Source organism: Hoplias malabaricus, chromosome X2, assembly GCF_029633855.1.
Source record: "Hoplias malabaricus isolate fHopMal1 chromosome X2, fHopMal1.hap1, whole genome shotgun sequence".
NCBI classification, from domain to species: Eukaryota; Metazoa; Chordata; class Actinopteri; order Characiformes; family Erythrinidae; genus Hoplias; species Hoplias malabaricus.
The window spans coordinates 411390-426102 of record NC_089819.1 but is presented as its reverse complement, the minus strand read 5'-3'; the positions used below and the strand labels follow the sequence as shown (position 1 = coordinate 426102).

General features: G+C 37.1%; 1 protein-coding gene across 1 annotated transcript in view; it reads right to left on the bottom strand.

Annotated features, from left to right (window-relative positions):
- The window catches only part of LOC136676994 (muscarinic acetylcholine receptor M4-like), an 81816-nt gene extending 71000 nt beyond the window's left edge, over window positions 1-10816 (bottom strand). The window contains exon 1 of the mRNA XM_066654327.1: window positions 10725-10816. Coding sequence (XP_066510424.1) covers window positions 10725-10788 — 64 coding nt within the window. The 5' untranslated portion in view covers window positions 10789-10816. The remainder of the gene's footprint in view (window positions 1-10724) is intronic.
- Between the last annotated feature and the right edge of the window lie 3897 nt (window positions 10817-14713).

The window sequence follows — 14713 nt, the reverse complement described above, 5'->3', positions numbered from 1 at the left end:
AAGTTGGCAAATTTTATATGCTGCAAACTAGCTCAATAACAAGGTTTAAAACAGTGGTGCGTATACGCCACAATATGGAATTTAGATGCTGTGAGGCGGTAATAACTGTGCGTATATTGTTTACAACAGGACCGGAGATTTTAGGACCGGAACAATCCATTTTATAATAATCCTTTTACTGCTAACATTCTAACATATTATAGATTATATATTCTTTATATATTTCACATATAATTTTGAGATAATATGCAAATTCTAAATGTGCAAATTTCAAGGTGAACACAGCTAATAGATAAAAATTACACTACACTAAATTAGCAGGAAAATATATTAGAAAATCCAAATGTAATTAACAAACGGCAATCAAATCGTTGCATCTTGCTATATATGAAAAGTGAGTTGCAATAACAGCCTGTTTGTCTTTAGAAAAAAAAAACAGATAGATAGTTATGCGAGTGAGAGAGAGAGAGAGAGAGAGTGAGAGAGAGACAGTAAGAGAGAGTTTTCTGTTGAGGGGCATCTAGAGAGTTGTACATTTTTCAGTTTATGTAATTAAACAGGAAATTAAACAAAACATCCTACACCAGCAATTATAACCAATATTCTCTATAACACCTCAGTACATTAGATGTGTGTCTGTGTGTGTGTGAGAGAGAGAGAAAGGGAGAGAGAGAGAGATAGAGAGTATGAGAATATGTATACACTGTTATTTCGTGGAGTGCTGTGGCTTTCAGCACTTTGGGAAATTCTGACTCCAATATTTTCACTACTTCTTCTTGAATAAATATTAATCGGATATTAAGTATTAAGTAAGTAATGTTTTACTAATAAATTCAACTACTTTAAATTAGACTGGTTCAGTTGCTTTGTGATTTCCCTTTATATTCTATATTTCCACAGTGTTTTATTTATATGCACAATTATGGATATAGATGTTCAGTTGCGCACATACACAACTTGTGTAATGTCTACACATATATGAAGGACCAAACCTGCCAAAATAAAAAAATTAATTGATTAATTAATAAAAGTGGAATTAAGTAAAGAAAAACAAAATGAGGAATGTAAAAACAAGGAATAAATAAATAAATGTGGGACATATAACCAAAAACAAATAAATAAATCCGGAGAAATGGAGGTATAATATTGTTTATAACACTCATTTTTTGTGCATATTTATATTTTAAAATTTTTTTTGATCTACATATTCATTTATTTATTATTTTTTCATTTATTCTGTATTTCCTCCTCAATATATGCAATTGAAGGGGGCATGTTTTTCCACGTTCAGGCTCAAATTCAGGACAGGACAGAGCAGTTGATTCTAATAGAAGTGCCCGAGACAATGAAAATAAATGTATGCAAAAAAATATAGTTATTGAAATAAATAATAGTTAATAAAATAATACATAAAAATGAATATATATATATATATATATATATATATATATATATATATATATATATATATATATATATATAAATATATAAATTAATCAGGGGGGAAAATAAATTAAATAGACATACAGGTAAACAGACATTTTATGTCTGTTTTTGTAAAATGTTTTTGTATTTATTTTTATATTTATTATCATTATTATGGAGGAAGGTCATTTTATTGATTCATTTATTTATTTTTTATTTTAGCAGGTTTAGTCTACCATACACAGAAACCTGAAATGGGACTTGACTCTATGGAATAGCTGTATCTGAACCTCAGTTCCCCAGCATTAGGAAGTTTGCTGTTACTGGAGCTTTTATTCATTTCTGTTTGTCAGAGAAATCTGCAGGAATATTTGTCTACACCTCCATTTTTTTTTCATCAAACCTCAGTAATGCTCTTATTGTTTAATGCAGTACAAATCTGTACAGCAAAGCATTCAGTGTAAACTCTAAGGAGGGACAAAGAACTTGTAGATACCCTTGATATCATCAGAAATATCAGAGGATTCTACAAACTGTTGGAAATACAGTGTAGCTCAGGCTAAGCAGTGTAATCCACAGCCAACTGAACCTGTCCCTCAGCTTGAGCCTTCAACATGCCAACACTTTCCACACATCTTAAAAGACTGAAAACCAACAGTTGTAGCTTAAATAATATACTCTGTCTATGCCTGGAGGGAAATAGTTGGATCATGTGCTTTGACTGAGGTCCCTGGAACGGTTCACTCCCTCAGGAAGCTTACAAATTCCCTTTTCTGCTTTGCCGTTCTCTTCTTTTACACAGAAAGTTGTATTTTCCTGTCTACTTTCCTTAGTGTTTCTATAAAGTGTTTCTATTCGAAAAGCTGAATTAAATCCTAAATTTCTATATAAATAGTATTATATTATCTGTAGATTTTTGTCTTTTTTGCATGCATGTTTAATGGAGTGTTAATCCAGAGTAACCAGCTCAAAGAAAAAAAAACTGGTCAATTTAATGAAACTTTTGCTTAAGTAAAATGGTTTTAGGGAACAAGAAGTGATATGTCTGTGGCACTGTTTCGTGCCCAACATGTTTTATAAAAGAATACATTTTTATGTATTAATAAGTAATCTGTCCTCCTTTGCTGCGGTAACAGATTCTAAGAAGGCTGTAGGTAGGACATATTTGTGTGGATTTGAAAATGAATATATAAACTCATTTTCTGAAACGTTGACACTGTGTATATAATGCAATAAGAAAAACAAAATCTGTGATTTGTTAAATGTCTTCAAAATTTAACTGACAAAAGTTCAGAGAAAAAAAAATTCAGTGGGCTGACCAAATTGATTGTCCTTTGGAAATAAACAAAATTGTCATTTGATCCCTTCATCAAATCAAATCAAATCAAATCAAATTTATTTATATAGCGCTTTTCACAACTGATGTTGTCACAAAGCAGCTTCACAGAATTCCAGTAAGACAAGATTTGACATGAAATGTAAAGACAAATGTAAAACCCTCAAGTGAGCAAGCCAGGGGCGACAGTGGCAAGGAAAAACTCCCCCAGCTGAGGAAGAAACCTTGGGAGGAACCAAGGCTCACAAGGGGTGACCCATCCTCCTCTGGTCAATCTACTGGTGATGATAGTTAGTAGTCCATGAGAACTTCAGTGTAGGGACAGCTTCAAGGCACTTGGTGGCACTCCCCAGAAAGGGTTTAATGGAAAAAATAAACACCTTAACAGAACTTAAAATGCAATTAGATTAAATAAACACCTGAGAACTACTGTAGTTGCAGGCTGAGTGGAAGGTGTTAGTGATGAATTAAAATCGTGCAGTGAAACAAGAGAGTTGAGCTTTAGATTTTCTTGTAACACTTTCTTCATTTCAGTAAAAACTTGCAGTCCCTCAAGGGTTATTCAATAACTGGAACGAGTCTGATATTTTGCATTATTTACAATGAGAATGTTTTGTGAAGTATGATGGCATATGACCAGAAAGGGCTCTGTAAATGAAAGGAAGCCTGTGTATATCTTGACGTACTGCCAGAGAAAACCAACCCAGTTTTTCACAGAGTAAAAAAATTATCTTTGGTAAAGGTCACCAGTAAGTAAACTTAAAGCTGAAAGATTTACAGAATTTAAGAATGTTACAAGATGCATACCTGTAGATCATATTAACATAGTCCAGCACAGACAACAACATTGTTTCAGTAATCTTATACAACATCTATGTCCACAATGGGTAAATCTTCTTAAATGTCTACACTTATTCATTTATAGTATACATTCATTCATTCATTGTCTTTAACCGCTTGTCCAGTTCAGGGTCGCGGTGGGTCTAGAGCCTACCCGGAATCTATGGGCACAAGGCAGAAACACAACCTGGAGGGGGCACCAGTCCTTCACAGGGTGACACACACACACCCATTCACTCACACACCTACGGACACTTTTTGAGTCACCAATCCACCTACCAATGTGTGTTTTTGGACTGTGGGAGGAAACCCACACAGGCAGAACACAACAAACTGCTCACAGACAATCACCCAGAGCAGGACTCGAACCCACAAACTCACGTTTTCAGTTCTTGTGCACATTATTTAATATAAACGTCAACCCAGTTTAAAAGTTTTTTGTGGGTTGATTAAGCCTGAAAAAAGGGATGAAGCAAAATGTTCAAATTTGGATTCTTTTCTTATGTAATAAGGGGAGTCATATGAATCGTAATGTCCCTCCAATTACAGGACTGGGCCTGTTTTTATGAGAGCATAAAGGTAAGATGATAAGTTAAACAGGCTAAGCAAGTGCAGATAAATTAGGCAGAAATGGCCATAAGAGACTAGAACTAATAGAGCTGATCAAATCAGCAAAAACAAGAAGGAAGCAATATTAGAACAAAAATAAATAAATAAAGAATATAAAGAAAGAAAAAAATTCTTATGCTCACTCTTCTCTTACTGCTGTACACTCAGGGTGAAGTGACAATGTGCCCTTTATCATTTATGGTGTTTTATCTTTGTGGTGTTTTGACAATGCCACTGATGTTTCAGTAAGACCCCTGGAAACTATGGCTCCTTTGTGTACTTTTGAATAAGACTACACTTATAAAAGTTCATAAAGAGTTTACAATCTGTTCTTTAATGGTTAATAATTGCGTTGTAAATGCATGTAAAAATCATTAATACTCATTTTTAACACATAGATAGAAAGATGATCTGATGTTTGCCAAACAGTGAATCCAAATTCATATACACTGTCAAATGTCAGATCTCTGGATACTTAACATATTTTGTCTTCTACTTCAGTCAGTATTAACCCTGTCAGGTTCAGTACATACTTGTATGATATCAATGGAATGTCTTTTTAAACATTGATGAAAATTTGGTGCATCTTAAGATATGAAAAGACTAATTTTACGTACTAAAGTCTCAGCATATTCTTTACCTTAGTATATTCTCTGAAACTTTCACTATTAGAAGAAAAAGAGGAATTCCTTTTTATCTCTGTGTTACACATGATTATTAATGACCTTTAAGGTGATTACAACCTAATTAATACCACGTAAGTCCTTTCGGTAACAATTTTTTCCCCCAAATTTTGCTAAAACACCTGCTCAACAAGAATGCTCTCTGAAATTAAAGTATTTTTCCTCCCTTTGCTGCAACATTGCTGTGTCGATCTGATGGCATTCTGCCATGAACTCATGAGTGAGGTCTGGTACAGTTTGGTAACTTTGTTGAGAGCATATGATGAGTGGGTACTGAGATAGTATACTAATAGACACTGAGAGGGTACTGAGTGAGTACTCTCTATTGCCACCGGCCAAATGCTCAGAGCTCCAAAACCATTCCTGCCTTTTCAGCTGCTGCGGGTTCTTCATACAGCACAATTAAACTTCTCCAAAAGAGTAGAGTCTCAAAGAGTGCTGGATATGTCCCGCAGGTTTTTTTTTTCTTTCTTTTTTTTACTGTGAGTGTGTGTGTGTGTGTTTCCGTACGTGTGTATATCTTTGTGTGTGTGCAAGCGTGCATCTGAGGCTCATGCTGGCAGGGTGAAGTTGCAGCACCCTGACACACTTTCCTCTGTAAAACTGGGTTAACAATTAGACACAGAGAGAGAGAGAGAGAGAGAGAGATGTGATTAGGATGTTGACTACTATAATGTTTGAGAGTAAAATGGAGGGGAGAGAGAAAAATCAAGGAAAATATATAAATAAAAGAGAGACTGACAGAAAAACAGTGTACTTATTGTGCAATGAATACTAATCTATATACAAATTTATAATAATATACTACTTCATCCAAATCCATAATATATACATAGGACCAGTTGATTTTTAGAATGGCAATAATGGACTATTGTCCCACAATCCAATGAGAAACAGAGAAATATCTCTGGTAAAATTACATGTTAGGTTTTTTTTTTATTAATTTAAAATAATAATTGAGAAAATAACAATTGATAAACAGAACAAAAAATATGAAATTATACATTACAATTCACATAAATAAATTACCATATTTGCATGTGTTCTGTGCAGAAAATGATTTAAATTATTTTCAAATAAAAGCTAATAATATATAATTTGAATTTGTGTGCAAATATTTATAAGACTGTAGATATATGGCAAAAATGATTATCTTATGAATGCTCAATAATAGGTTTGTGCATGACATATATAAATAAAATATAAAAACAATGCATTGTTTATTGTTTGATTCTATGTAGCTAGCTTTCACTAGATGTGGAACAACATTAAACTGGAAATTACATTCAAGTTTTAAAAAAGGCAGCACACTTCTACAAGAGCATTTTTTGTATTTCAAAGCAGTGTGGCAAAAAAGAAATCACAAAAGAAGTGGGGAAAAAGAAAGTCAAAGGGAGGGAGAGGATTATTTAGGTGAGTCGGATATGAGAGAAACATAGAAACAGAAAGTAAAGCAGAGAGAGAAAAAAAGGGAGGGAATGATGATTAGGAAGATTAATGATTTAATGATTAATGAATGTGCATGGGTGTGAGAGGAAGAATGTATAAGAGAGAGGGAATAAGCAGGAAGGAGAGAGAAAGAGAGAGAGAAAGAGAGGGAGAGAGAGAGAGAGAGAGAGAGGAGGAGGAGGAGGAAAAGGAGAATAGGGAAGGAATTAATCCACTTTAACTTTTTCAGGTAACACACAAATGAAGAAAGGTCGTCTGTTTGACTGTTGGAGTAGACTAGAGCAGTGCACCATTGTGGGGGAATGTGTGTGTGTGTGTGCGTGTGTGCGTGTGTGTGTGTTTGTGTGTGATCTTTATTAGGCAAACAGCTGTTATTTGTACGTGGCTGAAGTTTAACTTGTTAACCTGTTAACTTTTTTTTTTTTTTACTTTTTGAATTACCAAAGAAAATAATTTGTGTAGTTTTGTATCACTTTGCAGTAATGCAGTAAGATATGTCTCGATACTTTTTTTGGACTGGATACTTTCCACCTTAAGTAATCTGAAATAGCAAAAGTAAGGCAACATTACCCACCTATGGAGCAGAAATAGAGCAAAATCATCATCTCAGTTCAAGCTTTTCAACGTTTGGAGTTCTATCCATTGTCTACAACACACCTGATGACTTTTCGTTGCCATTAGCAGAGAGAGAAAGACTAGCATACTGGATGGAGAGACTATGGTTTTTTCATCCATTTACTGACACTTGGGCTTTGTAACACATTAAACTGGTTTTGATCACACAAACAGCCTGGACAGGTAGCAAATGGTGAGGAAATCCTCAGAATTTTCTAAAAGTGTTTTCGAATGAAATTGTGAACCTCCCCTTTAAATTTCCATAAGAAATGTTTACATTTTGTAAGGGTTGACCATTTTGTAGTAATAGATGGATATGGTTGCTATTGTGTGTATGTGTATATGTATGGGATTATAATAACATCTTGTAACTTCTTACTAAGAAAGACTGCTTGTTTGGTAATTGGTAAAAAACTGTGGTATTTAAGGTAATAATTCAATAGTCCTGTTTTGCGTATAAAGATACATTCTGAACGTTTATGAATGCAAACTATGCTTGCTTTCATATTAGCATGATTAAATGCTCACATTCACAGTCACACAGTCAGCTGTCACAAGTAACTCATGCACACAAACCATGAACAAAGACAAACATGAGAAAATGCAAGTGCCATTAATATTTTTCAGCCATAAATTTGTGTTATTACAGAATAGAAACGGCATTACACAACTTAATTACAGGAGCACATTGCAATATTTCACTCATCTCTCTCTGTCTCTCTCTCTCTCTTGCTCTCTCTCTCTCTCTCTCTCTCCGTGTGTGTGTGTGTGTGTGTGTGTGTGATATCTCAAATATCTCATTAAGGCAGAGTCACAGTTTGAATGATTTCCAAGTCAGATAGACTGGACAGGACCACCCTTGTATTCCATCACCAGCATCAAACACACACACACACACACACACACACACACAAATGCATGCACGCACACACACACAGAAACACACGAATATATGTATGTATCTACACTCCACTTAGCATAAAGTCATCAGTAAAGTACTGACATTCACACTCTTATTTGTAACAATAATGGGACCTGTTTTGGTGCTACACAGAATATTTTTTTCTACAGACGAATCATGCAACAGGTTTTCCAGTATAAAGAAGAAAAAACTGACAAGGCAAATTACCATTTTGCATTTAATTTCTATATTGAACCATAAAAACAGTTTTAGGGATTGATGTCAGATACTCTATTTGCTTTCTGCTTTCACTGATTTAATTAAATCACATTTTAACCTCAGTCTATCTTGGTCACCTTTTACTTTCTTGCTCTGCCTTTTCCTCTCTCTCTCTCTCTCTCTCTCTCTCAAAGAAAGACAGTATATTTATAAATGTCATTGTGTTGGATTATGACGATCAGAAACAATTTGGATTGGTGACTGGACATTCTGAAGATAAATGGAGATAAATAGAAAAAAATGCCCTAAATTCTCAAGCTCCCAGTCTAGGCATTTATTAGTACTTTGATCTGTGTAGGTGTGTATGTGTGTGTGTGTGTGTGTTTGTGTGTGTGTGTGTGTGATTCCTAGAGTTAGATGCAGTCAAGCATGTTGTGAAGGGGTTTAGACAGAGAGTGTTGGGGTGATACTACAGCTTTGCATGGCAATGTGAACACATCCCTTCTCCTCTCAACCACCCCCAATCCAACTCCCTGCCACCACACACACACACACACACACACACACATAGTAATCAGCCCACTTTAAAGCCTTATTCTCCACAGTGCAGTGAGTAAGTACAGAACACACACACACGGCATATTAGAATGGGGAGATACTACAACATAGATAAGGGAGGGAGCAAGGGGGACAGAAAAAGAGATAGAACATCAGAGGAGAAAGGGTAAGTTAGAAAGAAGGAGAGAGAAAACAGGGTACAGTATGAGGTAATTTAACACATGGTGAGGGAGACATAGTGTGTGTGTGTGTTTGTGAGAAAAAGAGAGCGAAAGAGAGGGAGAGAGAGCAAAAGAGAGGGAGAGAGAGAGAGAGAGAGAGAGAGAGAGAGAGAATTTGGCTTTTGTTTTTCCTCTGGTAGTTCTCTGTGCACTACTGAATGAAGGGGAAAGATGGAAAGATCCTGCTTTTATTTTCTCATGACAGATCTCCAAAGTACAGTCACATTAACCAGTAAAAAGAGACCCACCTTGTGTGTGTGGGTTTTTTTTTTTTTTTGCATATTTTTCATTCATATTTATACTGTGATTATTTTATAATATTTTAAAAATGAAAGAACAATACTGAGTGCTGCAGCAATCACACACATACACACACACACACACACACACACACAGAGAGAGCACTACAGCAGTAGATCTGTGTTTGTGTATGTGTATGTGGGAGTGACGTCAGTGTAAAAAGACCTGCAAACCATATCTGAGATTAAAACTGACATGAACACTGAGCGCTGGAATACACAGCCAAGTTCATCAACTGAATATCATCACTAAGCCCTGTACAGTTTAATACAAGACTATTCTCAGTTGTCTGCAAACATAACTATATCTCACATGGCAGGCAGCAGAAAAAGACAATTATAATAAAAACAATTTTTTTTATTGATTTCACCCAATCACATTATGATTTGAAGTCTACCTAGCATCACTGAAGCACTGTCAAAAGGGTAGGCACCACTGGTCAAATTTCATAGTTATAGTAAAAGTAAAACATAAAATGTTAATTTCAAAACCAAGTTTACATTTGATGTTTTACTTTTTTCTAGTATGCTCAGTGCAGAAAAAAACTGTAAATAGAAAACGCTTCACTAAAATAGACAAAAAATTGCCAAATTTTTGTGTTACCTTTCAATTTTAGCAGGAGAATATCAACAACTCATGTTATTTGAACAGATTCTGTATTAATTTTCTAATTAAATGCACACAAAAAAAGCAAATGTTAGTAAGGTAAACCTGCTCACACAATTTCATACAAGGCAACTTTTTAAACATTAATAAATTAGTTGGGTCCATTAAGACAGGGATATTCAGGTATTAACGTGTTTAAATGTACTACACATATGTCCTTGTTTCTCACATCATCCCACAGCCTTAAACCAGACTTAATAATGGAAATGGGCTCCATTTTATAGTCATCGCCTATTGAGTCTAGTGCATAAAGCAGAAGAGGCAGTTCTGCATTGACGGGAACAGAAGTGGACCTTTGCTTCAGTATCTGTTATTGATACTAAATTTGATGTGTGAGGTTTGACCTATACTTCAGTTATGACAATACAGAGATAGCAATCCATAAAGTTTATTTCAGACTAAGACATTAACCTTTATAAATATTATAAACATTTCATTTTTGGGGTTGTTTTTTGTTTGTTTGTTTTAATTAAGGGTTTTTAAATGTGCTAGTTGTAATAAAGGCTGCTTTAGTTATTCAGCCTGATAATTGCTAAAGCCCTACAGTGAAATTTATAAAGGCTTATTCCAACAAGCGGCAGTAGACATAAAATCTTCTCTGTACATTGTAGAGTACCTGACATGTGGTGGAATAATAATTTATAGATGTTTATGAAGGCTTATGACACTTGTCATGATAGGCTTGTGAGAGTGTAATGTATCCTTAGGGAATGCTGTCCAATTGAGACTTAATCCACATCCAGGAATCCAGGCAAACGTCTCATTCTTTTCTGGACTACCACAGTGTTTGTAGACTGAGCTTTTATTGCCACATAATACCACACATCTGTGTCTAAATACTAAAAGTGAGATTTGCCACATACACACACAAGCAGAGAAAGTCGCGCGCACACACCACTCACCGGTAAAGTTCCAGGGCGCGAGACCCTCCGCTCCGCCGCCGTTAGTTACATTCATCAGTTGCATTGTTTTACTTGGTTTTTCTTGCTTTGTTCTCAGCGCGAATGGAAGAAAAAAAGAAAGAAAGAAATAACAGAGAGTGAGTGCGAGAGAGAGAGAGAGAGAGAGAGAGAGGGAGGGAGGGAGGGAGGAAGGGAGAGAGAGAGAGAGAGAGAGAGAGAGAGAGAGAGAGAGAGAGAGAGAGAGAGAGAGAGAGAGCGAGCAGGACCCCCGCGTCTCAGTCGCCGCTGCTCGGTGTGCAGGTGAGGCGCCTGGCGCGCGACAGTCTCAGTAGCGCGGTGGTGGTGGTACTGGGGGCCATTCCTGTGCGAGCGCGAGTCTGCGGCGCCGCGAATGCAGCCAGTGTGCTCCAGATGTGCGGTACATCTGCAACTGCGCGACTCGCGCGCCTTTCCAGCGGCGGGCGTGGCCGAGACGTCACCGGGCATTCGCCAATCATGGACCGAAACGCTCACGCGTCCTCGCCCGCCCGCAACTAAGCGCAATGAAACAGCTCTGTGCTCTTGGATAATTTATCCTAAACGGTTTCAAATAAATATGCAATTAATTCAATGTTAATTGCAGCAAACTGTTTTGAAATATATGCCTTCCTGACAGTATTAATGCACCGTTTCTGAAAGCACAGCATGCAAACATTTTTTTTTTAAATTTATATATTATAGGATTTTTCTCTTCTTGTTTAAGGAGCTCCCACCAGGGATGGGTATCATCCACATGTTTTATACCCACATACGGTCTCAAAAAAACCCACATAATTAGAGGATAAAGCCTCATTTTTTAAGTGAAACCCCTCCCTGTGGTTCACTTAAAGGCACAAAAATGTTTAGCCATGTTCTTAAAGACACAGAACAGAAATTTGACACAGCACAAACACATCATAAATACCACCCTCATTTTGAGATACCTTCCACATTTTTAAATACTGCAGTATACGGTATTATCATAATACCACCTAACCCTACTCCCACTTACAGTTTCTTACTGATAAGAAATTGTCTTGTTTGCATGTTTAAGATCTACCTTCACAGTTTAAAACAATGTAATCAGGGAGTTTGACCTATTCCAAAAGTTTCAGTGTAGGTTTTTGTGGACTTTGAGGTGTGTTTTTGAATCATTTTACTGTTTTTAGAGCCGAAACTTCCAGAGTTTGCTGGTACTTTCATTCATTCATTTATTCATTATCTGTAACCGCTTATCCAGTTCAGGGTCACGGTGGGTCCTGAGCCTACCTGGAATCATTGGGCGCAAGGCGAGGGTGCCAGTCCTTCACAGGGCAACACACACTCACACACTGACACCTACGGACACTTTTGAGTCGCCAATCCACCTACCAACGTGTGTTTTTGGACTGTGGGAGGAAACCGGAGCACCCGGAGGAAACCCATGTGGACACGGGGAGAACACACTAAACTCCTCACAGACAGTCACCCGGAGTGGGAATCAACCCGCAACCTCTAGGTCCCTGGAGCTGTGTGACTGCAACATTACATGCTGCGCCACCGTGCCACCCCTGGCTGGTGTTGTATTGTTTTTCACTTTATCTGAATTGTACCATTTCTCCTGTAACATTTGGATCACAAATTCCCTGTCTTTAACACCTCTGATAAGAACAGCTGTTAACTTTACGACATTGCACCAGGAACTCAGATGATGTTTATGGCCTAGGTTGTTACGACAGTTCCTGGTGCTTTCAGATCCTGTTTAGTTAATGATCAATCCATGTGTAAGGTTGTAAAATAGGGTATAAAGATGTGTGCCTCTTACAGACCATCAGATCAGTCTGAGGTTCAACCAGAGTGCTCAATAAACAGCATTATATATCCAGACTGGTCACCTCTCTTCAATTTTAAACCACCAGAAGACAAATTTACAACAGTTGGTGTTTCTGCCCGGTTCTGATGGTTTCAGATGGTTTCTGAACACTGCTGGTGGCTCTTCATGATGGTTTTGACTGCTCACCAAGAAGACAACTGAAGTTGTGCTGCAGATCATCCCAGAAGCAGAATCAGCTCCCTAAATCCAGATGGGGTGGTGATTCTCTCTCTGACGACAAACCACATGCAAGCGGTGAGCCTACTAGACCCTTATGAGTCCATTTAAGGAGAAAAAGAGCTGTTAAATTAAGAGAGTCTATGTTTTGTCTTTGTATTGTTTTTGGCTTCTTAGTACTAGTCTAAGAAGTGAGGCAGGGTGTTTTCCTGGCCTTAGCACACAGTCATTCCTAATTGGGTTTATTAGAAGTTAGTGGGATTTGAATTTGATCAAATCCAGTTTCCGGTCTTTTGGTATTTTTCCTAATTGTGTTTCATTAGGACAACAGGTGCAGGAAATATTTGCCTAAGGTCTGTTGCGATACTGTGATATTCTTGTGTGTTTCCTTAAGACAGAAGACAAGGTGGGGCAGAGTGTTTCTTGTGCCAATAGAGGTGTGCTTAAACTTTCCCTAGTTTCCCAAATGTATGAAAAAGAAGGACCTTGAGGGGTGTGTTCAGTTGTTCAGACAGTGGCATTCTTTACTAATGAAAGAACAGAAGGAGCAAAATGCACAACTGTTACAGGAGTGTTCTAATCATAAACGTGCAGCCATTAGTGCACAGAACACATGTGAACACGCTCAATGCATTCTCAATGCACTACAAGTTAAAGTAAATAAACTTATAAAAGAGAAAAGGGACCTTCAGGAATTAGCTGCAAAAAAGATGGAGAAGCTGTATCCATCTCTTACAAAATTCCAAAGTACAGAGGAGAAGTCTTCCAGGTCAGATTCTAGTGACAGCACTGATGAAGAAAATTATTATCTAACAATGTTAGAAGCTGCTCCAGTTGTAGTGAAACAAGTAAAATCTAGAGAGTAGGAGGATAAAATTTCAACTAAGCACAACCCACTAAATCCAGAACAGATAGACCGCCTGTCTAAAGAGTTTAAGCATCCAAAGGAAATGGGCATTGGTCCTTTCTTAACACAAATGACACGTAAAATCAAACTGTATTCTCTCCATCCATTAGACATCATATCTGTGTGCTCACAAATACTCCTACCAGTTGAGATTGAAGTCATGGAGGAATATTATGAGACACAGATAAGTTGAAATCTACATAAGCAGTTCAGAAATGTAAAATGGGGTATAAAGATGTGTGCCTTTTCAATCTTTGACCAGGTTCAACCAGATCGCTCAATAAACAGCATAATATCCAGACTGGTCTCCTCTCTGCACTTTGACGCCAGAAGACAAGTTTACAACACTGGTATGGTTTCTACACATAACAGAACACATATAATGTGCTGCTATTTGTTGCCACAGCTGCAAAAGATAAGAAGGCAACAAGGTATCAGCAGAGCACCACTACTCCTGTGTGAGCTATACTTCCTTGAAAGGCATTATTTTGTATATCTGTCCAACATTTAGGCTGTCCTCTTGATCAGATTTTAGATCTTGCTTTGACTTCTACGGTTCTCCAACAGAATTACTGAGTTGGAAGTACTCAATATTTATGGTCACCAAGGGCTTTGTAGGCATACATTTTCATTCAGAGGAGGCAATGGACAAATTTATTATCCTGTAAAATTTCCACCAACTGTCAAATTATTTGTATAATTTCCATAGTAAAAGATTCACAGTAAATGGGATGTTCTAAAGTAGCCTTATATCAGCTTAAATCAAATGCCAAAAACAAGCTAGAAAGGTATAAAACCAGCAATGGACTGATGAATGAACTGCAGTCTCTGGAATGATGGATCACCATCCAGTACCACTGGGATAGACCCCAAAAAAATCATTCCGTATCAGTAGTTGAGTTGAGTAGTTGACCTAATTATTCAATCATTCATTTGTTAACTACTTACAGAGTACAGGTTCAGGGTGATGATTCTAGACAGAATCACTGGGTGCAAGACACCTTGAACAGGTCAGCAGTCCATCACAGGCACCGC